The sequence below is a fragment of the Cryptomeria japonica genome, chromosome 4 (assembly GCF_030272615.1).
Source record: "Cryptomeria japonica chromosome 4, Sugi_1.0, whole genome shotgun sequence".
In the NCBI taxonomy this organism is placed as follows: domain Eukaryota; kingdom Viridiplantae; phylum Streptophyta; class Pinopsida; order Cupressales; family Cupressaceae; genus Cryptomeria; species Cryptomeria japonica.
Window position 1 is genome coordinate 760,884,456 of NC_081408.1, and position 25,485 is coordinate 760,909,940.

Genomic DNA, 25,485 nt, shown 5'->3' on the forward strand with positions numbered 1-25,485 from the left:
AATAATGATATCATCTATGAATGGTTGATGAGAAATAATCTATGAGGAGGAGGACGAAGGGTCAAGCCCCTTAAGGTCACTAATAGACACAAGCTTCTAGATAAGCCTTACTGAGGCCTCCACTATAATAATGAGGAAATGGATATTGTATCACCTTTCCTAATGCCTCTCAAATTATTGAAGAAAATAGAGGGAGAGATATAAATGATCACAGAGAAATTCGAAGTAAAAATGAGCTACTCAATAATACAAACAATTTTAAAACCAAAACCAAAAGTCTTCACAACTTTTAGAAGGAATTTTCAGTTCGCATTGGGTAAAAGTACAAACTTGTGTCTCTTTTAAAAAGGAAAAGGCTAACAATAGAAAAACAATTCAACTTCAATGGCACAAAAATGATATTTCTATTTGGTATTTGAAGATAATGTAAATTGATGAAGCATGTGAAACTGGAGGATGTTAATGCCTATTATTATTTTTTTTAAATGGAAAAAGAATTGATATATTTTTTAATTATTAACTTCAATTTTTTAATTTTTGAAAAATACTTCAAATTAGGGGTTTCACCTCCCACCACAAAACTATATGTAAATAATCTTATTTTCCTCTAATTTTGAAATATGTTTTAGATCACATCCATCACTAGTGCAGAAAAAAAAAATGATTTTGATGTATATTTTCACCATTATAACAATTCAAATTCAAAGTTTCCCGAAATCGACAGTTTTTGTCTCCCACCAATTTTCCCCTATCAAAAATATAGAAATCCCCAAAAAAATTATATATTCTTGATGATGACTCTCTCCTCTAGTGTTATATATAATTTTTAAATTTTTCTGATATGATTTACTATTTTTTTTGTTTTTCCAAATTGGAGTCTTCTTGAATGTTAATATACCTACCTGTAGTATTTTTTAATTTTAATATACTAATTCTAAATGAAATTCTATAAAAATTATATGTCAACGTTCCTCACTCCAAGCTCTTTAAAAGGGAATTTTTATTTTTATTTTTTATTTTTTTAATATTGATGGTCTAATTCTTAGCAGAACTTGAAAATTTTGCAAATTAGGGGGGTTTTGTTGAGTAGGCTGTCATGTGGGATGCCCCATAGGTAGCCTCAGTCAAGTGGGACTTGGCCAAGTAGGGCTCGGTTGAGTCCCCCAAGCGGCAAGACCCTCTGTGAACGGTTGCGTGGGGAAGCAATCGCTCACTTCCCCACCCTTTCCCTCATATATTAATGAGGTAATTTTTTTAATTTTTTAAAAACAAAAAATGAAGAAAAATCATGAAATCTTCAATTTTTTTCTAGGAAGTTGGTTTTTTTCAAGGAAGGAGGCGATTTTTTCTAAGGAGGTGATTTTTTCCAAAGGAGTTGATTTTTTTCTTAAGGAGTATTCACTTGCGATTTTAGAAATCAAATTTCAATACTTTGTGTAATGGGGAATAAAAGAAATAGAGAAAAAAAAATATGATCGTATAAGGGATGATTCAATGAAAGGGCATACAAAACATAATTAAGAGAAACCTATTGATGTTGAAGAAGATCCTATTGATGTTGAAGATGATGCAACTGAAGTAGCGGAAGAAATTCATACTAATCAACGTACCTTTTTTTTTGTCATGAGAAATTTGATGGAGATGAATGAGGATACTCTTTTTAGTCAAATTTCATCTAAACACATGGTACCTGAGAGCACAATTAAATTGCATTTAAAAATAATGTGGGAGGAATATTTTGAAAAAATGCTATGGTCAGGAGAGCATAATTATTTGTAAAGTTATTCAGGAAAAGAGAAATGACTCATGTTTTAGAGTTGTTGGGTGTTGATAATAGGAAAATCTTAGGAGGTCATGTACAAGAAATAATAGTGGAAAATTTTCAAGATGCATTGAACCTTATTGATACCACAAGTTGAGGAGCTCATTCAAGTGTTGCACGTATAGTGTTGATGGCTACGATTTCTAGTAAGAGGTTGCCACATAAAATGCAAGTTACAACAATTTCTCAATTACTACATATATCTAGAAAAATTGTTTAAAGATATATTAGAAGGAGAAATATGTTACATGAAATCATTGAAATTAATTGGGTAAATATTTGTAGACTTCCTCGGAAAGAAAAAAATTCTGAAGATGTAAGAAGACTGGACAATGAATATTGGACCAACCACTCTCGTGTTTCTTCCAATAGAAGGGACACTATAAAGATGAAAGATGAAGAGACCCGTATGAATATTTCACATCCTAAACATTTTGTAGATACAACACAAAGTGAACTATTTGAAGCATTCAAGGAAAAATGGATACTTCAATCTATGTTGGTTTTTTACTCTTCCTTTGTGTACTAAAATGATGGAATGTTTATGTTTAGGTAAAGAGATTAAAATATATGCAGGGGTGGGTTATGAAAATTCATACATTGGAAACCATAACTTCCTTCCATTAGAATATTCATAAATGTCTTGATATATTTAACAATAGTACCCTACATTAAGGGTAGATAATTTTCCTATCTACAATAACTTTTGAGTTATTAATGACATCAAAAATGAGTTTAGATAAATTATTATGATGAATATTACTATCCAAACTTGTTAAAGGTATAGCTCTTTATGTGGACAAGGGTTAGCAATAGAAAAGAAATATTGCCTTAATTCTAAACCTTGGGGGTAGGTTTCTGGTATAGGAATGCTATAGACATTCATAGATATTAAGTGGCTTTCATTATTGTTCCATATTACATAGGTTATTCATTGAAAACTTAGATCTTGATTATATTTTATATTTGAGGCAATGGTAATATAGAATGGTAATAATTTTAGAAGGTTTTTTTATTAGAGAGAATATAATTTATGATATATAATATTAATATTTTAATATTCTATGTTATCAACTTATAAGAATAGAGCAATGATTAATTACTTAGCAAGATATAATGTTGACTTCTGACTAACATGAAAAATTGTAAGATATTTATCTTATTAAATTATTGAGAGGATAAAAGAAACTAGAATAGGATTGATATAGAGAATTAGATCTAGATATAGAGTTAAGTTTCAATTGAAGTTTCCTTATTCTAAAGTTATTATAATCTATATTACCTCCTTAAGGAATTATAGAAGATTTATAATCTATATTACCTCATTAAGGAATTATAGAAGATTTATAATATTTGATATATGACATTGAATTCCATTACTCTTGTTAGATTCAAATTGTTAGCCTACCTCATGCTAGGTCAGGAATATTTTGCATCATGAAAGAGTCTGGAGAGGTGTAAATACTTCATGGTAGGGTCGATACATGCTTTTGTCAAGATGGTCTTCATGATTTTCTCTTTATTTATTTATTATAATTAACCTTTGGGTTTATTGTAAAAGAACACGCTTCCTTATGTTTATCCTTGGTATAGGTTTTTTATTAAATATTTATGTTGAAATATAATTTTAAGTCTTCAATCTCATATATTTGGACATGTAAAATATTTAATGCTTTATTTTACTAATTCTTCTCTGATTTATGTGAATTATGTTGCTTGAAATTATTGAGCTCATTACATGAGAGGAATTGAAGTTGATTCATGGGTTCTTGTTCTTTAGCTAATATAATGGTGTTGAGCCTAAGTTTCATGTTGACTTACTCCCACCGAGAAACTCAAGAGAGCAGTCATCCATTGATCCAACACACATCTTTTATAATATAACTAAAAACCATCTCCCTCGTGATTCTCATGATGATGACCCTACAATTAAAGTGTCTAACAAACAATTGAAGAAGCTAAAAAGGAATTGCAAGGCTTCCAAAAAGTTGTACGTAAAAGAGAAGTAGTGTGATTAATTGAGAGACTAAGGAGATTAGTACAAGGTGATCCACATAGTGTCGATGTTATATGCAACATAGGTCACATAAGGGATGAAAATATTATGACAATTGCTAATTGTGCAAAGTCCTTTAATACCTAGCTCCTCAAACAAAATAGAGATGTAAGTATTGATACCCACAATGACACCTTCTATTCCTACAAATACTTCTATCATTTCTACTAATGCATAAAATGATAATACCATCCATTTTATTTCTATGCCTAATCCGATCAATCAATATACCTATGTTCCACCTTCCTCTAATATCCCATTTATTTCCAAAAACAACCATCAACCTTCTCCACCTCTCACTTACCACAATTTACAACATCATTGTGGCTAATAATATGGACAAAAATATATTTTTTCATGTGTTTATACTACATCAATGTATTATAATTGTATAGTAGTGGATTTTCATAATAAATAAACTCATCAATTTTGATCAAGAACTATTAATACATTTAACAATATGTATATATAACAAAAAATATAACTTAACAGTTTGGTTTACTTTATTAGAATAAACCAATTTAATATAAGATTTTCAATATTATTTGTAGCTTTTGGATTTGCTTGTGCACGATTTTTTTTTTAAGCATCAACTTTTCAAATCGAGAAACTAAAAATAATATTCAAATAGATTGTGAAAATCTAATAACATTTTTCATAATGATAAACGGATTTTACATGGACCTAAAACCAAAAGTTTTACAAAACTCGGCCATCAGCCAAACAGACAGAAACCAAAAGTAAAACATGGGAGCACCCTAGAATAGACACGAAAGCAAAAGAGACATAGACAGAAAACTAAAAGCACTCAAATAAGAGAGTGTACTAGTTCCTTGTTCTTCTAGATGGTAGCCTTATTGATTTCCTCTAGCTCTTCCATAATGAATCTAGAGGTGCCCTTTTCGTTGCTCTTTCTTCTGGTCTTGGAACTAGGGCCTATGGTTTTGTTGCCTCTAGCCGCAACATCTTTTCCTCCGAGATCTTTCTTAGGATCACTATGGATGGATTTGTACTCCACAACCATGACATTAATCTTTTGGAGCCTCTCCATACTATTATTCATGGCCTCATTGCTTATGTCGACCAGGTTCTTGAGATTTTCCTTTATCTATTTCATAGACTATTCTACCCTTTCAATTATTTGTTCGTGGTTGAATTTCATAGTCTCAACATCTTGGGAGAGCTTCTAGGTCATACTCATGAGCTTCTCAAACTTGCTAGGCTCTGGTGAAGCTATGAAAATGTTAATTATCTTCTTAACCCCAACTTTGAGGGTATCTATTTCTCTCTCTGCCCACTTCCAGCAGCACTCCTGGCTTTTGGTCACTTCCATTGCTAGGTTCATTAGAGAATCATTTATCTGTAATCCACTATTTGCGTCTTTTGGCATGGTCCCTTGTTTTTCTTTCAGGACATTGATAGGAATTTACAGTTTTATTTCTTGGTTCAAAGTCTTCGAACCATAATCCTTAGTCTCAATCTTCTTCTTTTTCGAAAGGGGCTCGGCCTTACAAATAATCTTATTGGTAGATTTAAATTTTTTGCCCACCCATTTGGGGGGATTCTTACTACTAAACATACCAGGGGTGACCATCATCTCACCTTCTTCCACTAGCTTATAATCAAGGTCATCCAAAGGAATGGCAGCCCCACTAGCCTCCAAATCCATTTCTGAGTTAGAAACATCCTAAATATAAGGATGTTGGCCTTTCTCACATAGAGAGGGCACAACTTCAAGAGCCTTGGCATACTCCATGATGAGCACGATAAGCCCTTCATGGATAACATGATTATTTGGATTCTCTATATGTTTTTTAAGACTATTCTCTAAAGAGGAGGCCAAATAGAAAGGAAACGAAATGATTTACCATGCCTAAAATGGTTCAAAATGGTAAAATGGTAAGAAAAGATACTGGCATATCTGGCATCAAGGGTAATATACCTCATGATGAACTCATGCATGTTAGCCCAGGGAGCCATGATGTCTTTCTTGTTGTATCCCCCATCAGTGATTTTGTTAATTCTTGCATGCTCCTTGTCTTTATCGAAGAAATTCACCAAGTCTTCCTCACCAGTTTTCATGTCTCTATAGAACCTTCTTCCACTCATCACCAAACTAGTAATCGTCGCCACTAGGATTTCATCTAGCTGGTAATCAACACCATAAGCCCTTAGGACCCCTTTCTTCAACCCATTGACAAAGGTTTCTGTTAGCAAGGGAGAAGGGCCATGGAGTTTTTCCGAGAAGGAGACAACTCCCCCATCAGTGATTTCCTACCACACCTCTTTGTTTTTCTTCCATTTCTCAAAAGTAGATGGTTCTTGCATATTCTTATCGTCACCCATAATGTTTCGGGTTGCCAAACAATAGTGAATGGACTGCACCAGAGAAGTCTCCAAACAGTAGCAATAGATGGGCCACACCAAAAAAGTCTTCGAACAGTAGTAGAAAATGGGCCACACAATTAGATAGAAAATTCAGGGACAAAGGAAGTTTCTAGATCTTCGGATAGCAAAAATAAAAAGCAATTGTTTCCCCAATAACTCCATCAAATCATGATTAACATTCATTGATTACCACAAGTGGGTGGAATCATCACAAGCTATATTACACAGATTTTTTGGGAAAGCATCCCTATTGCTCCACCATTTAACTACCACCTAGCCCACCACCAAGTTGGCTAGTAGCTTTACCACTTTATTTCCTTCCCGAAACACATGTAAAATTTTGAAATCATCCAAGTCATTTATTATATCTTGGAATTCCTTGATCAAATTGGCAATTGTCCAGCTAGGATATGTGCGCCCATTCAAACGATTCACAGTGTTTAGTGAGTCAGACTCCAGCCATACCTTTTTAAACCCTTCTCTTTTAGCCATGTGTAACCCAATCTGAGTAGCGTTGGCCTCCACAAAGTGGTTGGACTCGGTACCCAGAGGGAGCACCACCGTAGAAACCAGCAAACCCATATGATTCCTAGCCACTGGAAAATCTAATAACGTTGATAAGATGTTCAAACTTAAAAGATAAATTAAAAATAAATTATATTTTTTTCTATTTTAAAATTAATATTCAAATCTATCTACTTAATATTATCCAAAATCAATATATATAATAATAATGAATAATAATCTTATACTTCCGTTCACAATAAAATTGATAGAAAATAGTTTATTTTATTAAAAATAATTATTATTAAATAAAATGAACGGGAGCAAGAGAGCGGGAACAGGAAGGGTTTCTTGCGATGGAGTTGTAGAGGATGGGGAAGACGGTGATGTGGATGATGATGATTTCCTTCCCCCCCTCCTTTCTCCTTCCAAGTTGTGATCTCTATCTGATGGGGCTCTTTATGGATTGGCCCCTGTGGCTTCATTACTGGAGTGGTGGGTGGACGATCTTGGTGCAAAGGAAGGAGTGGAGGTTACGAGAGCAATGGTGGCATTTTGGGTTGGTCTCCCTATGGATTGGGTCCCATTTTCGGTGGTCCCTCTTCACTACAATCCATTTGCCCCTTCCTTCGGTTTTGGGCTTTGTACCGATGAAGGAAGTGGAGATTTGCAAAGTTTGGAAGCCAGTAGAGATCTCTTTGGACCGAGTGTGGAGCTTGATTCTCAGAGGAATAAGGCTTCCTACCTAGTCTTTCAGCATAGGAATTTTGTGGCCTCTATTATTGGTCAACAAGGGTGTGTGGCGGCTCCTGACTTTGGCATTTTCCTGCTCTCTATCTCTGGTTGTCATTGTTCTCCTACTTGTGTCTGGGAAGGTGTGTGGGAAGATCTGGGAGCCTAGTGGATCTCTTGTGGAGAGACTCTTTTGCACTCTTGTGTTCTCTCCTTCCCTCTATTATGAGGATTTATTGAAGATCTGGACCATGTTACTTTGATTTTTTGAAGAAGTTTCTTTTTTTGGCTCTTCTATGTTGGGCTACTCTTCTATTCAGGTGAAGAGTCTACTTTGTTGTGACCCTTTGAGAGGGGTTTCTTGGCTCTTGTTCTTTCCCCCTCCTTGTTTGTTAGAGGTGATCCTATTTTCTATGGAGGTGGAAATTTGGTGGAGGGGAAAGGACTGGTTTCTACTTGCTACTAGAGAGCTCTGGTTGTTGTCTTTCTGCCTTATTCCTATAGAGGTGGAGATCTTTCCTATTGAGGTGGAGAGATGGAATGTTGGGGATTTTCAACTTCTAGTGCTCCTCTTGTTGTTGGCTAAGGCTGCCTATTTCTTCTCTCAATGGTGTCTCCTTGGATGGGTCTGGAAGTTCATTTTCTTAGACTCCTAGTTGGTTTCTTGGCCCAGATCCTTTTTATTGTTTCATAGTTTAGCCTTTTTCCTTCTGGTTTTCATGGTTTTTGATCCCCCTTTTTCTAGTTGTGGCTTCCTCGCTAATCCCATGGGTAGGCCAGTTGCTAACAGTTATAAAGGGCCCAACCTGTCCTTCTGTTGTCTTTGGTTAAGGGAAAGTCTTGTGTTTGGTGTTCTAAGCTCTTCATTTAAGGTTGAGGATGCCTAGCAAAACCCTTCATTGCTGGTCTTGGGTACCATTTTAAAACCCAGTTTAACGGTTGAGGAAGTCTCTCAAAACCCTTACTGGCCAGATTTAAATTGTATGAAAATATATTGTAATCTGGTGTTGTTGATGAAGGTTAGGGGTACCTTTCAAAACCCTGAAAGTTGCTTGAGGATGCTTGTTATACCCTTGATAATTACTCTTTCATGCTATAGTTTGGTGTTATAGCTTTGTCTATTTTGGTGTGGCTATGCTAGTGTCTTGTTGGTGATAGTCATCTATGTTGGTTTTTGGTTGCAGTCCTTCATTGTTTATTTCTTTTAGCAATCTTCTTTGTAGGGTTTGAGATCTCGGTAAAATCTATTGGGTTTCGGGTCCCTCCAAAACCTATTGTAAGGGGTTTCAGGTCCCCTCAAAACCTGTTTTCCCTTAATAAAAAATAACAATGTAAAATGTATCTTAAACTTACAAAAAATGCTCTTCAATAATAATAAATAAACCAAGGGTACTACACAAGGCATACATTGAAATGTAAATATTTAACGTAAAATCATTCAAAAATTTAAATAAATACTTTATAGTCAAAACACATCTTATTATTCATTTTTGCTAACTAAAAGTGACTCTCTTAGATAACATTCACTTGGATTATATCAGAGGTGAATTCTAGTCTTAGAATTCCAATATTTGACTCCAAGTATGTACAAGACAATCATTGTGGCTAATAACATTGACAAAAATATATTTTTTCACGTGTTTATAGTACATCAATACATTGTAATTGTATAGTAGTAAATTTTCATAATAAATAAACTCTACAATTTGATCAAGAAGTATTAATACATTTAACAATATGTATAAAGCACGAAAAAATATAACTTAATGGTTTGTTTTACTTTATTAGAATAAACCATTTTGACATAACATTTTCATTATTCTTTGTAATTTAAAATTTAAGCATCAACTTTTCAAACCACATTTCTTGATTCATCGTTAAGATGCAAGAGATTTCGAGGAGATGTCATCACAAAGTGTGATCCAATAGGTTGATGGTTAAGAAAATTTCTCACACAATCAAATCAAGAAACGATAAATAATATTCAAATGGATTGTGAAAATCTGATAACATTGATAAGATATTCAAACTTAAAAGATAAATGTAATTTTTTTTATTTTAAAATTAATATTCAAAACTATCTACTAAATATTATCCAGTTTCAATATTTATATAATGAATAAAAATTTCATTTACAATAAAATTGAGAGCAATTATTTTGTTTTATTAAAAAATAATAATTATTAAATAAAATGATATTTAATAATAAAATGTAAAATATACCTTAAACTTACAAAAAAAAATGATCTTCAATAATAATAAATAAAATTGTCACTCGTTAAATGTTCAGGATATCGCCTCTTTCTTGCCACTGTCGAATGGCTGATCTCAGAGAAAAGTTTGCGATCATATTCTTGCTCACAAGTTTTTGATTTGTCATGGGAGATGTATCATGTCCACAATCAAACCATCCTTGTATCGCCTCCTTCTCGTATCTAAAGCCGTCTGCAGCAATGTAAGGATCCTGCATAGCTTCCTGCAAATCGGAACAATTCTTTTGTAACCATAAGCCGAATTTTTAACTACAATGAAATCAGATAAACGGGTAATTTCAACTAAAAAGTAATAGTGAAAGAATGCAGAAAAATTATCCTTGCCTGGAAGATTGGACAGAGGAAATAGCTGGGAACATGTATTTCCTCAGTCGCTTCCTCCAAATTTTGCCCACTTTCAACGAGACTGCCAAGATTTGTCGCAGCGAACATGTTAGAAAGCTGATTCAGCATTTTCATCACAGTAGGTTGAAGGTCGGGCCTTTTCTTTGTTTCCTGATGCGTGCAATCTAGGGCAAGATAGGCCAGTTGATTAGCATGTACAAATGGCCAATCCCCGGCTGAAGGATCCAAAAGTTTGTCAAAAGTTGCACTTTGTAAGGCATATTCCACCTCTTTGACAAGGCCCGGTGCCGGTTTTCCGGTGAGAAGCTGAAGAATGACGATTCCGAGGCTGTAAACATCAGATTTGGTAGAATACTTAGCGTTTTTCAGGTATACCGGATCCATATACGAAAATGTGCCTTTCGGCTCCGATTCTGAGTACAGATCTCTTGGCAGAAGACGAGAGTACAGGCCGAAGTCGCTTATTTTGCTTACATAATTCTCGTCAAGGAATATATTTTGGGGTTTCAGATCGCCGTGGATGATTGGATCTGGCCTGAAACTGTGCAAATATTGTAAAGCCGAGCATACTCCGGCTGCAATACGAAATCTGGTGTAGAAAGGGAGCGGCGGAGAGGCATCTTTGCAGCTGAGATGATCTGCAAGGCTTCCGTTGGACATATATTCGTATATTATACAATCTTGCTCGGAACAGGCTCCCACAATCCGTATCAAATGCGGATGCCGGATATCTTTGAAAATGTCAATCTGAACAAGAGAAGAATATACGAAAGCGGTAAGAAAAGAAAGGAAAACGAAATATGCAATGCTTTAGATTATTTTAGTGTGTATACCTCGCTTTCGAAATCCCGCCGAAACTGAAAACCGTTCTCCTTGAGGATTTTGACTGCAACTGCTATTTGTCTTATTTCGCCTCTGTACATAATTCCGTAGTCTTTTTCTCCGAGTTTGAAATCATTGGAGAAATCGCAGGTTGCTGCTTTTATTTCCTCAAAAGAGCATTTGCGGAATTCAAGTTAATCAGCTGAAGAAGAGGAGATTGGAATGTCGACTCGCGGCATTGAAAGCAAGCAATTTTGAAGATGTTGAATTTCGCCGTCCTTTTGTTGCAAAATTTGGTAGTTTAGCTCCTCCATGGCGGCGAGTTTTCGGCGTGTTTCTTCAACCTCCCGCCTGGCTTCCTGTCGTTCACGGGAGCATTCGTTCACTTTTGCTCCAAGTGATGTCAGTTTCTCCACCATTTCTTGAACTTCTTCTTCGACTTCGTTTCGTCGCCTCGTAAGGCTTTGGCACTTCTGTTAATAAAGCTTAAAAAGCGAGGTTGCCTCCTCTTTCTTTTTGGATATTTCTTTGTAGGCGGCTTCAAGATTTTTGTACTGGAGAAGCATGATAATATAGGTGAGTTGACTGGAGGAACACCAATTGTATCTGGCAAAGAGGAAATAGTTCCATACCTTGTGAATTGATATTATTGCAGCCGCCTCTGCTTTCCTGCGCCTCACGATCTCATTTTGTAGTTCCTTATTCGCATTCACCACCGCTTCCAATGCTTCTGTAAACTGAAGTTTCGGTACTTCTTCCTCTGTATTCGCTTCCTGCTTTAGATTTAAGGGTTTTGTTAATTCCTTAGAATAAATGTCACATGCTTAGATCGTTAAATTTGTTTACATGTTTCCAATTTCACAGATTGCAATTGTGAGACATAATTTTTTTTTTAATATGGCTTCCATTTATTTGTGGCTAGACGAGAATAAAGAAAAGTATTAAAGCTTGAAGCAAAGAATCCGATCCGAAAATATTGTTTGTTTGAGAGGACTTACTCGAGATTCCGCAGGCTCATACTCCACATCGTAAGCTTGATCAACATCTATTTGTGGCCTGTCTGCCGCTTCCAGTTCCGAACAAAATTCACTAATTGCAGCTGTTATTTCCAAATTGTCCATATTTTCGGCCACAGCAGACATATAATCTTGCTGAAAATTTGACGGATTTTGATTACTGTTGTTCAGATCCGATCCGAAGTTTGCAGGCGAAGAAACCGATTGGCTATAATAATCTGGAGAAGGTTTAGAAATGGATGCTTCGGTTCGTTTCCTCAACCAATCGGGCAAAGGACTTCTGTTGTTCTTTGATTTCCGATCTGCCAGTACAAATTCACACAAACAGAAACAGACCATGTAAATTTTAGATTGAAAACAAAAAGAGATTTGAAGATATTAAATTTCCATATAAGATAGTTTTCTTAATTAAATTTAATACTATTTTTTCAAATCAAACTATCTTACACAGCTTATGTAAAAACTATATGATGGATTAAATTATCCTACAGCATAAAGATTTACTTGCAAATATGAAATTGTGTATTGATAGAGTGTACTGACCAGGAGATCCTTCACTGAGTTGCACGAGCTTTCCTTTGCATACAATGGAAATGTCGCACGACTCTCCCGCATGCCTTTGAACATAGTGTGCTTTCCCCTGCTGTTGCATCTTCATTTTCCTGTACAAAATTTCGAAAACAAATGGATTATTTCATACTATCGGCAAGACTTCGTGATGTTGCGTTATAAATCATATAAAGTTGTTTCGCAAACTTAGAAATGGCGCCGCCGGCTGAAGTCTCGTGATACCTCTCTCTGAAACCACTTCGACAATCCCTTTGCAAACCTCCTCCCTCTCAATTATTAAATGCCCAGCTTTGACCTGTGGCATAATTGTTTAAACAATGAACTCAGTCTGCATCAAAGCTCAATTTATTTATCCATAGCGGATGGCAATCGTACCTTGGCTATGGTACACATATCCAAGTATTTATTCATGCAAAGGTTGATTTCCTTCTCTTCATCCTTCCTGTAAGCTTCTAAGGCATCCTTTCTTGCTTGGTTCAATGGAATTTTCCCTACTGAAATCACATAAACAACCAATTCGTTTAAAAAAAAATAACATATAAGAAATTGATATATGCATCCAAACTCAATTGGATCAGCGAAATACTTACTAGGCGATGGAAAGTAGCGAAGAGCGGGACGAATGTGAAGAAGAAATATTAAGGCTTTTTGCCTTTGATCTAAGTCTTTTCCAACGGCAACGTAAATTTTCTCAGCAGGAGGAGAAGCACATTCTTCTTTAATTTCTGGCATTGTTTCAACCTGAGCAATCCGTCGGTTTACCTCTGGATTTTCCATGTTTAACATTTAAATGCACTCGATTTATTCCAATCACAAGAAATTCCATATCCAAGTAGCTCAATTTCAGCACTAACTTGAAAGGAAAGCTAACGACTCTATCTATAAATTGCGTAACAATTTTTATTTTTTTAAAATTTTTTTGTCATTTATCGTTTGTTTCTTCACGACTTAAAAAGAGAAAATTCCTGAGAGGGGTATATTCCTATGGAGTATTCCTAGCGGTACCCTTCCAGGAATTTTCGACGCTGATAAGCGAGGGTGATCGATAACAGCCCCGCTGTTCGATGTCGACTGGCTTAAATAAAAACAAGTGCTTAAGTTACGAAATTCTATTTAATAAATGTTCATTAGAAATTGCTGCAACTTATGATGTTTGACAAAAAGTATATTCTATTTTTTTTAAAACATTGTTGTCTTCTTTTTTTTTTTTAAATTGAAACAAGCAAAAGGAATGAAAAATTACAATAAGGACAGTGCATAGCTGTCTGAAAACTAAACAAAACATGAAGTCAAAATAGCTTCAAAAGAGCATACAATGAAGAAGAACTACATAGAAAGAGAGCTCAATCTTCACTAAAGAAATAAAAATAGCTCCAAAGGAGCATATAATGAAGAAGAACTACATAGGAAAGGAGCTCAATTCTCGCTAGAGAAATAGTAGCAAAGTAGGAAACCATTACAATCTGAATTTTAGCATTTTATGTCGCTGTTTAGAACAAAAAACATCACTTTTATGAAGTTACAACAACTGGAACTTAATCCTATCAAGGTAGTTACTGATCTTCCATCTTTCTTTGGGCTTTCCTTGCAATTGAGAGGATAAAACGAAAATTTGAAATATGATATCAGAGTAAAACCTCATAATCTCTCCTTCTTGATGAAGCTTATGGTTAGAAAAAACAACCATGCATCTACTTTTCCAAATGCTCAATAATATAATTTACCGCATAGTATCAGCCACAATATTTTTCCTAAGATTCAAGCCCAAAACAACTTCTTTACAGCATAAAGCATAATAAAAAATAGCTAGTATAAAATTTAAGACAACCTTCCATTTTTGCTTAGCCCATATACAATCCCAAAAGATATATTTCAATTTTTCACCCTAGTGGCAAAAAGGATATTTTTTTGGTTGAACCATCAAACATTTCAACCTATCTCCAACTGGTAGTTTGAAATGTAAAATCTTCCAAGCTAGAACTTGTGTATTTGCCTCTTCTTTGGAGAGCCATATTTGAGCACTCAACCTTATCCAAGTATTTTCCTAAAATTTTCTATTCCATTTTTTATTCAATCATGGGGTTAACAAAAAAGGCAAGAGCCTTAAGTAAACTTGTTTCAAAGGAAAATGGCAAAATTGGTGAGTAGATAGCCACTGCCAATCCTTTAAGAAGTTACATTCCAACAAAGTACAAATTTTCATGGTAAGTTCAATTGGAACTAGTGATTAACAAAGATGAGAAAGCCTTTAAACTTGTTATTTAACCCAAAGGTAGCTTTAATGACTAACCATGGAGCCTAATCTAAAGAATTAAAGTCCCAAAAGTCTTTGAAATGACAAACACCTTTCTTAAAGAGGTAATAGGTGTGTCTTTCGAAAGAAACAACAAGAGGTTGTCCTTGATATTGAATCAATATGTTCCACCAAATTAAGGAGTCACTAAAGATAAAGCCGTTATGTAATGAGAAAGTATTTGAGTTCAAAAAAATTGCAGACTTGCTAGTAGGCCTTCCAAACAAATTGGAGAGGAGAAGAGACTCTAATATGAAATGAAGGATCCAATAAAATTTTATCCACCCACAGGATGAATTGCCATTTATTTTTAACAAAGGCTTGGAAGACATGAAACTGAACCAACTATTTTCAAGGTTCATCTCCATTGGTTGTTGTAATTGTCCATTTAGCAACCAAACAAACCCCTTGAGTTTGAGGATCCAAAAGAGCCAACCCACCTTTTGTTTTAGGTTGGACACAATTAGTCCAAGAAGTGTATTTAAATCCAGCATTGCCACTCCAATTAGACCATAAAAACTGGTGAACAAGCTTGATGAGATCATTATAACATTTTTTTAAGGTAATCCAACAAGAAGAGTAATAGACATGTGAGGCTAAAAAAATACGATTCAACCCTTGGATCTTGCCAACTAAAGATAAGAATTTATTTTCCCATTAGAAAAGTTTTGATTTGATCTTAATAATCTAAACCATTTCCCTGTATCAGATAAGGAGACTCCCAAACCAAAAGGAATGCCCAAGTAGCAAGAGATTTGACAATGTTTAATCTACTTCCAATCACTAGGAATCCAAGGAGGGGCTTGGGCTATGCGTATAATGAGAAATTCTATTTTATGGTGAGCTTACTTGGACCTGGAAACTGAATAATAAAGATTGAGAGCATCCATAGAAGGAGTGATCTCTTCTTCATAATTTTTAAGGAAATGCATATTATCATCAACAAAATGGGAGTTTAAAACAATTGAATTATTGTGAATGGATATACCCTTGATGTTATTTAATTGGTTGTATTGATCTAATAGATAATCAAGAGCATCAACTGCTAACACTGAGAAAGGGAGACAAGGGGAAAGGTCTTGTTTAATAGAGTGTTGAAAAGGAAAGGGTTTAAGAAGATCCTTATTGATTATCAACTAAGCATTGGCATCTACAAACAACATTTCAACATGTCTATGCAACTTAGAGCCAAACTCCAACCATTACAACATTTTAAAAAGAAAGCTCCAACACATTTTGTCATAAGCTTTATCAAAGTCCAACTTCACAAGAATAGTATTTTGGCCTGATTGTTAACCCCATTCTATGGATTCCCATGCAAGGATGAAATTATCAAGAATAAATCTCCCACCAAGAAATTCGGTTTGTTCTTGTCTAACAATGTTTTTAGTCACTAGTTTGATCCTCGTAACCAAGGCTTTAGTAATAATTTGATAAGAACTATTAAGAAAAGTAATAGGATGCCACCCAGAAACTGTGTCCTCATTTTTCCCTTTAGGAATGAGTTTAATAATACCTTTATTGATCTCAAACCCTAAGGTACTAGCCTCCACCACCTCTAAATAGAGAAGATAAACATCATCCTTAATATATGGCCAAATGGTTCGATTGAATTCAGCTGAAAGTTAATCAACTCCTAGACTTTTATTAGCTGCCATCGAGAAAACTATATTTTCCAGTTCATCAATTGAAAAGTTGTAATCTAGAAACTGGCTATAATCCTCATCCAATTTCCTTGGATTATGATCTTTAACAATATGTTCCAAAATTTGTTGGACATCATGCCAATGAATTTCTTCTTTAAATAAGGATTCATTATTATTCAAGAATAATTTTTTAACCTCATCCAACTTTGTGAGAAGAATACCACTATCATCTTTGATAGCTCCAATGTATTCCTTCCTATGCTTATAATTGAGAATTTTGAAGAAATATTTAGATCCCCTATTACCCTCATTATCCCAATATAATCTAGCCCTAATTTTAGCACCTTGACCTCTATAGTTATCCATTTTTTGAAGTTGGCCTTTTAACAAAGCTATTGAAGTTTGTAAGTTAATATCATTAGGCCTACCATTCAATAATTTCCTATCATGTTCAATTTTTCCTTTGAGATATTCTCCCTTACACTTTTGTTGCCACACCATTCTCCTTCTAAAAGCATGAAGGAATTTAGCACACCTCAAAATAGCACATTTCCACCAATTTCTATGAGACTCCCCTTCATTTGGCTTAGGCATAGAATTCCACAACCTAATTAGAGCAGCCACATATGAATTATATTTTACATGATAAATATTAAGCTTATACGATACCTTAGAGTCCTCATTGTTCATATTAGTTCCTGAGACCGTACAAATAATGGGAAAATGATCAGAGAGAGTAGATGTGTAATCTACTCTAACACAAAGGCCCAAAGAGTCTTGAACAATGTGTAAATTGGGGAGATATGAGATCTATCCAACCTACTAAGGTTTCTCTCCTCCCCAAATCTGCTATTGGACCAAGTGAACTAGTTATCATCATGTGTGAGGTCTTTGCTGTGAATGAGGTCTATCACACCAATGGAATTACAGCAAAATAACCACTTGTCAAATTACTCATTATTAATTTTGGAGTGGTTGAGCCAACTAAGATCATTTTCTATGTTCAACCATATTAAAATCTCCACCTATTACCTGATCAGCATTAAGGAGGTTCCTAGCCATCCATTCCCATAACTCACTTCTATCTTTTGAAAAATTAGGAACATAAATTAAACAAATTCAATAGGGTGTCCATTAATAAAGGTGAGAGCCCACACACAGTTGTGTGAAGGGTCCTCGCCTTGATTAATACCCAGGGTGCTAAACCAAGGACATCCCGACCTCTACCTTCTAAATGCAAGGTGTGAAAGAAGGAAGCATCTTTCCATACACTAGAAATAGAAGAAGATAGACAGAGACCACCAATTTTTACCTCTTGGAGGAATACAATATCCCATTTCCAATTAGCAACTGCCTCTCTAACACCATACTTGTGATGAGAGAGGTTAATTCCTCTAACATTCCATGACAAAATTTTGAAGTTCATGTTTAAGACATAGTGGAGGGAGCATCTTCTTGTGGTAGAGCTTCAAACCAGCTAGTTGTAATGGAGGATGGATGTAAACAGATAGGAAAAGGAAAGATCCATCATAACCTTCTAATAAGATTAGTTGTTTCTCTTCCTATGAGGTTAACAGTCGTCTTTCATCTATCTTCACTGTCTGCTTCTTTACGGCATAGATCAAGGTTTGGGAAACATCATTATTGTAGTCGTTTAAATATTTTTCTAGTATGGTTTTATTGTAATCAATTAAATACATATCATCTTGTTATATCTGTTTTATCTTATGTATTCTAACTTTATTATTAGTTTGCCAAAAACATAATATTTATACATCCATTTAATTTATTTCTTATTAGTTCATATTGGTTTATCATGCAAACAATAAGTATAAAATTAAACATTTTCTTTTATATATTATATATTTTAATTCACTTTATTTCTTAATGTCAAATCATATTAAATTCTTAGAATATAATTATTCGCTTTTATATATTTTTGTGATAGGTTGTGCGTACAATAATTAAAGTGGAGACTTTAGAATTAAATGAAAGAGGACATTTGACATTACTTGAGGGTTCTAACTATAGCTTCTACGAAAGTCAAATTTATTTTGATAATCAAATAGTTTACGCCTAATAGTAGGCTAACCATGAAGTTTAGATGAAGGTATTTAAGGCTGACACAGATTTTTATTATAAAATTTTGGGTTTTCTACCATATATATAGTGTTATTCTACTTCTGCAATATTTATGAGCCTTTCGTTACTCATTTATGTCCCAAAGTAGTGCACTTCAGTTTGAATTTTTCATTTCCACTAAGTTAATCATATATCATTGAGCTTTGGAATTTTTGTACATTAAATATCTTTTACCCTCTATGGTTATGGAATTTTTTTATTTTTTTTTATAAGTAGTAGCTATTTCTATTAATAAAGATAAGGTACACTATTCACATAAAAAAAAGTAGGGGGATACAAAATCACCCCTCAAGGGCCAGATGGGAAATGCTTGGTAAAGAAAAAAACACAATAGCATGAGCTAAGCCTAAAGAGAAAAAAACATGAAATGAGCCTTTAAGCACTAGAGTAGTGGTCGAAGGGGGCTAAGCGTAAAAGAGCAAAAAACATAAAATGACCCTTTAAGCACTAGAGTAGTGGTCAAAGGAGGTGAATATCTATCATCTTTAGGACCCCATACACTAGCATGGTCAAGGTTATCATCCAAAAGGGACCACTCTTATTGAATAGTAGCCTCCTCTATCTCCTTAACCTGAATAGTCAAAGAGGACAAAATTGCCTGGGCAAAACGTGGAAAGCCTTTAGAGGAGCCAATCCATCAACTATCACCACTAGGAGTCGACCAACCACTACCACCACATGAAACCAACCACCCACTAGCACCACCATTGTTAGGACCCCCCTGCCCAAGCCCCACTCATAGGAAAAAATCCCACAAGATGGATAGGTAAAGCAACACCTGTTGAAAACATTGCCACCACCAAATTGGAAGAAAGGAGCCTAGGACTGTGGACTCTGAGAGTGATGAAAAAAGGATCTACATCCATGTCAAAAACCACAAGGCTAAGATTGATCTAGAGAAGCTAAGGTTCTAGCAGAGGTATCAACAAAAGGATCTAGAGACACTCTGGCAACCAATGATCCAAAAGGGTTTAAAGGTGGGCCACCTCCAGTGCAACTTTAATAGCTTGCACTTGAATCTAAAGCATAACAATATTACAAATATAGGCTTTAGTAAAAGGTGAAACAACATTCCTATCTTTCCAAATAGTGAACAAAATTTCCACCCTAAAGCATGCAAAATATGAGAAAATTTGAAAGGGATACAAAGGGAATCCCCCTAAAGGGCCATATGCCAAGAAAAAGGCTCTAGCCTAAAAGGTCAAAAAAAGTCATGAATCCAAATCCACATGCTCTAAGCCCAATGACAAAACTAGAAAAGGTGGATGAAGAAATCTCATTGAACACAGAAGGGGCAATGTAGCTTTGGGATACCCATATACCTTAGAATTATACTGAGAAGCAAGCCTTGGAAAAGAATACACCAAGAAAAACAAGCAAGCTTGGGTTCAAGGATAGAAGACTAGATAATATTGAATCTATGAATCCAAGTCATTTGAGAAGACTACAAATGCCATCAAAGGTTCAAGACATTTTTATGTTGCATTATAGATCATATTAAAAAAAATCATGTACTTAGAAATGGCATTGCCAATTGAAATTGTTCCTCTAAAAACCTAAAATTGTCCTTGCCTAAGTAAATACATATTTTATTTATTTAATTATTTTATCCTAAGCCTTCTATTAATTAAATAATTTTTTATTTAAATTTTAATTAATTCACTAAAGCTTTTCTAGCCTTTCCTTAATTAAATTATCCTTTCCCTATATTAAGTAAATGTCGGTGTAAATTATGTCTCATAATTACACTTTACATAAGTTGACTTACGATAATGCATTTAATTGTAGTTTGCATATGAGACACTTAGGAAAGTGTACACATAGGGAAGTTGCTTCTAGGAGAAATTCCACCTTTTGTGGTGTTATCTTGTTATCACATTCCCTTTGGTGGGTGATCCACCTCTTGTGAAATATTTTATTAGTTCTCCTACCTACCCTTGTATCTCATTGAGCCACATTTCATGATTGTGTGCTCTCATTACCTTGTCGTTATAAGAAGGCTTATTTACATTATATGTAATTTTGATGAATCAATCCAACTCAATCAACTCAATTAGTTGGGTATTTTGCATCTTGATAGAAATATAGTTTATTCTTGTCACATATTTTGTTCTCTCTTGTTTGTACTATCAATTGGACTCTAGATCTTAGCAAATTATTACATAGTATTAGAGTCATTGTAGTGCCATTGGTTTGTCAATTGAGAGAAATTTGATATAATTTAGGGTTTTGCATTTTGGATTCGCATTTTTTTTTGTTGCATGTCAAAATTTGAGCTTTTTGGGTTAGATCTAAGGCTACCATTGGATTCAAAAATTTTGAGAAAGTTCAATTTTCCTATTGTTTCATCCAAATGTGACACTGGAGGCCACATCTAAAGCGATTTGAAGGTGAAGGTACAATAATCTACATTTTTTGAGCATTTCGGGTGAAGTCCGTCATCACCATCATGCTTAGAAGGCCCACAAACCTCAAGATCACTTATTCATTCATGAAAATAAACCTCTATCACCCCAAGTTGAAAATATTTCCCCATCCTGGCCTCAAACTTGCAAGTACAAGTCTTAAAAAACAAAAATCTATCTTTTAATTTTTTTAGAAATTGAAAATACCTAAATGTGAATTCAATTCGAAGTTGGTAGGGGGTGTTCTTTTTTAAAAATTAAAATCATTTTTTTTTGGCACCCTTTAGATATTGCAGGTGCCGATAGGGGCTTGCTTCCACAGACCCTATTAGGCCCTACAACCTATAGGGTGCCACAAGGGTCGTAGGCCCTGCAAGAAGCAATATTTTTTTTATTTTTTTTTACATTAAATTTTTTTAATTATTTTTTTAATTAAAATTTGTAATATTAATTTTTTGTGTTAATTTTTTTAAAAATTATTTCTTTATTAATATTTAATAAAAATATTTTATTAAATTTAAAAATATTTTTTATTAATTTTTAATAAAAAAATTAAATTCAAAAATAAAAAACATGGTCTTTTTTATTATTGTTAATAGTTTATTTTGCTTCTAAATAATTTTTTATTAAGGATATTTTAATTTTTTTAAGAATAATTTTTTTATGGAATAAGCAAAATTGGAAACAATTTTTTTTGTCTACTATACTTGTTTGCAATGTTCTTCTCCAACCAACAACCAAGGGGGGGGGGGTTCAATTTTCTCCTTCATCTCTCTTGGCATCATCCCAATCAAATGCATCTTCATCTGTATTCTTCTACAAGGCATCATTTTCAGAGCATCATCTTCATGTTTCCAACTTTGCATCATCATGTTGTATTCTCTTGCATCAGCTTTGTTGTAACACACTAAAATAAAGTGCCACGCCTCTTTGTACTTTATCATTGATGACATATTTGATATAATTTACTCTTGTACATCAAAGATTAGGAAATATCTCGTGAGACTTGGTGCATGGATCGAGTTGAGACTTAAATTGTACACATTTGTGCATGGCTCCAATGAGACTTCGATTGTACCAATCTTTGAGATTTTCCCAAGATCTAGAGGAAATGGAAAGAATAAATAAGAGAAACAAAATAGATGATAAGAATAATGTGTATTCTATCAAGATGGAAAATATGATCAACTGGATCATTACAAGTTGTTGTTGTTGTTGTTCATACAATGAAGATGAGTCTTCTTATATAGGCAAGGCTATATGGATATGTGAGCACACAAACATGACATGTGGCTCAATAAGAAACAAGGGTAGGTAGGAGAAACAATAAAATATTCCACATGAGGTGGATCACCCACCGAAGGTGGAAATATCACTCCACAATAAGTGGATATGATAAAGTAGTAACAAGGTCAACACCATAAAAGGTAGAAATTATCCTACACACACTATCCCAATGTGGCACAAACACCCAAGTGTCTCATACCCAAACTACTATGAAATGTATTTCCTAAGTAAACTTAAGCATAGTGTAATAATATCCAAGATGAATAATTAATTACACCAACACCCCCCCTTAAGTGCAACTTAGGGGAATGCACTTAAGTCAACAATGCAACTAAGCAATGCAAGATGGGTCCCAGCTACTAGGCCATGTTAGGTACCCATGTAAAAATGTAAATGCAATCTCCCATAAAGCGAGGAAAGAGAGAAAAACCCAATGGGAAAAAACTCCCCCCCAAAAGAGAGATGATGAAAGTACACAATGCTCTCAATGATGAATGAGAAGAACAAAACCTCATGTGAGGGAAAAGTCCCCCCCATAAGAGAGAAGAAAAGACCATGAAGCCCCCCCTCAATGTCAAATCTCCTGCAAGGATGGTCCAAGATTTTGACCAAAATACCTCCCCATAAGAAAGAAAGAGAGCCAATGTTGCACCAATAATGTCAAAGTGTGACAAAACCAAGTACCAAGTCAATGATGATGAATCACGCGTTGCAACAAAATGAAGACTAGGCATGGAGACAACTTGCTTTGAACATCATTTGGATACTCGTAAATGGCAGAAATACTAGTACAACCTAAGCCTCATGCAAGCCATGTACAAATGTGTATAATCTAAGTCTCAACTGGAGCCGTGCACCAAGTCTCACAAGATATTCCTAATCTACATGCACAAGAGGATTAAATCAAATATGTCAACAATGACAAGATACAAAGAGGTGTGGCACTCTATGATAGTGCGAGTACAACATTGTTAATGCAAGAGCATACAACATGATAGTGCAAATATGGAAACATGAAAATGATGTCACCAAAGAAGCCCATTAGAATACTACAGAAAAAGATGCCTCCGATTGGGATGTGGCCAAGAGATATAAAGGAGAAAATTGACCCCCCCTCTTGACTGTCGGTTGGAAGCACTGCAAGACAGGTATGAAGTGAGAAGAACAAATTGTGTTCCCAATTTGACTTATTCCATGATATTTTTATTTTCAAAAGATTTTTAAAAATCTAAATAAAGACAATTTATTCTGCCCAAAAAAACTATTAAAAAATAAAGAATTTTTTTTTAAAAAAAGGAAATCATTTCTTTTTTGAAATGAAAAAAAAACTTTAATAAAAATTTATTAAAGAAGAAATTTTATTTATTTTTTATTAAAAACCAGAGGCAAAAAGTTTTATTTTTTATTAAAAACAACTATTAAAAAAAAAAAAAAAAACTTTTAACCCCCCTTCCACAAGGAGGAGCCCTCAGAGCACTGTGGGGCTGCAGTGCCTGCGAGATCGGTGTACCCGTAGTACCTACAGGTTAAAAACCCCCCAAAAAATTAATTTTTTCAACTTTAAACTAAAATCCAAAACAAATAAATCCGCCCCCCTTTTTAAATCAAAATTTAATTTTTTTTTTTTTTCAATTTTCCGAAAAAATTAATAAACAAAAAATTAATAAAAAATTTCAAACCTGTATCTCCAAGTCCGTACGGTGGGCCAAGAGGGGAAATTTTTCAACTTGAGGTAACGGAGGCCGATTTCAATGAATTGATAGTCAATCTTGGGGTTTTTGGGCCTTCTAAACATAATGGTGATGACGGATTTGGCCAAAAATGCTCCAAAATTGCAGATCGCTATTGGGACAAGTCACCACCCTCCACCTTCAAACAGCTCTAGATTTGGCCTCGGATGTTGGATTTGGATGAAACAAAAGGCGATTCTGACTTTCTTGAACCTTCTCAATCTAATGGTGAGCTCAGATTTGACCCAACAAGCTCCAATAATAACCTCCAATAAAAATCTCCAAAATGCAAAACCTAAAATTTCTCTCAATTGGCAAATCAATGACACCCTAATGTCTCTGATACCATGTGAGATTTTGCCAAGATCTAGAGGAAATGGAAAGCACAAATAAGAGAGATAAAATAGATGATAGGAATAAACTGTATTCTATCCAGATGCAAAATATGATCAACTGGATCATTACAAGTTGTTGTTGTTGTTGTTGTTGTTGTTGTTGTTCATACAATGAAGATGAGCCTTCTTATATAGGCAAGACTATATGGATATGTGAGCACACAAACATGACATGTGGCTCAATAAGAAACAAGGGTAGGTAGGAAATAGGTGTGGGTAGGTAGGAGAAACAATAAAATATTCCACATGAGGTGGATCACCCACCGAAGGTGGAAATATCACTCCACAATAAGTGGATATGATAAAGTAGTAACAAGATCAACACCATAAAATGTGGAAATTATCCTACACACACTATCCCAAAGTGGCACGAACACCCAAGTGTCTCATACCCAACCTACTATGAAATGCATTTCCTAAGTAAACTTAAGTATAGTGTAATAATATCCAAGATGAATAATTATTTACACCAACACAATCTACTATTGATGAGTGTTCAGTTGATGCTCAAGAATGTTGTCTCCATGCCTAATCTTCATTTTGTTGTAGTGAGTGATTCATCATCATCGACACTGGTACTCAGTTTTTTCACACTTTCACTTCTTCCTAATGGGGAGAAATTTTGGTCAACATCAGTGGACCATATTTACAGGATATTCTACATTGAGGAGGGGCTTCGTAGTTTCTCTTATTCTCTCTTATGGGGGGGGGGGGGGGGGTACATTTTCCTCACATTAGGTTTTGTTCATCTCATAAATCATTGAGAGCATTATGTGCTTTCATCTCTCTTTTGGGGAGGAGGAGTTTTTTCTCAATGGGTTTTCCTCTCTTTCTTTGTTTGTGATAAATTGCATTGCGTTTTTTCATGGGTACCTAGCATGGCCTCATAGTCAATACCCATCTTGCATTGTTATCTTGAGTCTAAATTCCCCTAATTTGCGCATAAGGGGGGGTGTTGGTGTAAATTATGTCTCATAATTACACTCTCCTTAAGTTGACTTGGGATAATACATTTCATTATAGTTTGCATATGAGACACTTAGGGATGTGTGCACATGG

At 34.7% G+C, this 25,485-nt stretch overlaps 1 protein-coding gene across 1 annotated transcript; it reads right to left on the minus strand.

Annotated features, from left to right (window-relative positions):
* Positions 1-9,780: 9,780 nt before the first annotated feature.
* On the minus strand, positions 9,781-13,305 carry LOC131045404 (U-box domain-containing protein 33-like). The gene is made up of 10 exons (XM_059219481.1): positions 13,119-13,305; positions 12,904-13,022; positions 12,788-12,823; positions 12,545-12,620; positions 11,941-12,260; positions 11,575-11,715; positions 11,287-11,415; positions 10,954-11,109; positions 10,100-10,867; positions 9,781-9,978 (listed from the first exon to the last, which is right to left on the minus strand). Exons 1-10 carry the CDS (start codon positions 13,303-13,305, stop codon positions 9,781-9,783), a joined length of 2,130 nt encoding a protein of 709 aa, XP_059075464.1.
* Positions 13,306-25,485: the final 12,180 nt, after the last annotated feature.

Excerpts from the sequence above, each read along its gene's own strand:
- LOC131045404 (XM_059219481.1), bottom strand. The coding sequence starts at position 13,305 with ATGGAAAATCCAGAGGTAAACCGACGGATTGCTCAGGTTGAAACAATG. Across the intron at positions 11,416-11,574 it reads CAATAATATCAATTCACAAG|AAGTGCCAAAGCCTTACGAG; the intron begins GTATGGAACTAT and ends CTTTATTAACAG. Across the intron at positions 9,979-10,099 it reads TCCTCTGTCCAATCTTCCAG|GAAGCTATGCAGGATCCTTA; the intron begins GCAAGGATAATT and ends TCCGATTTGCAG.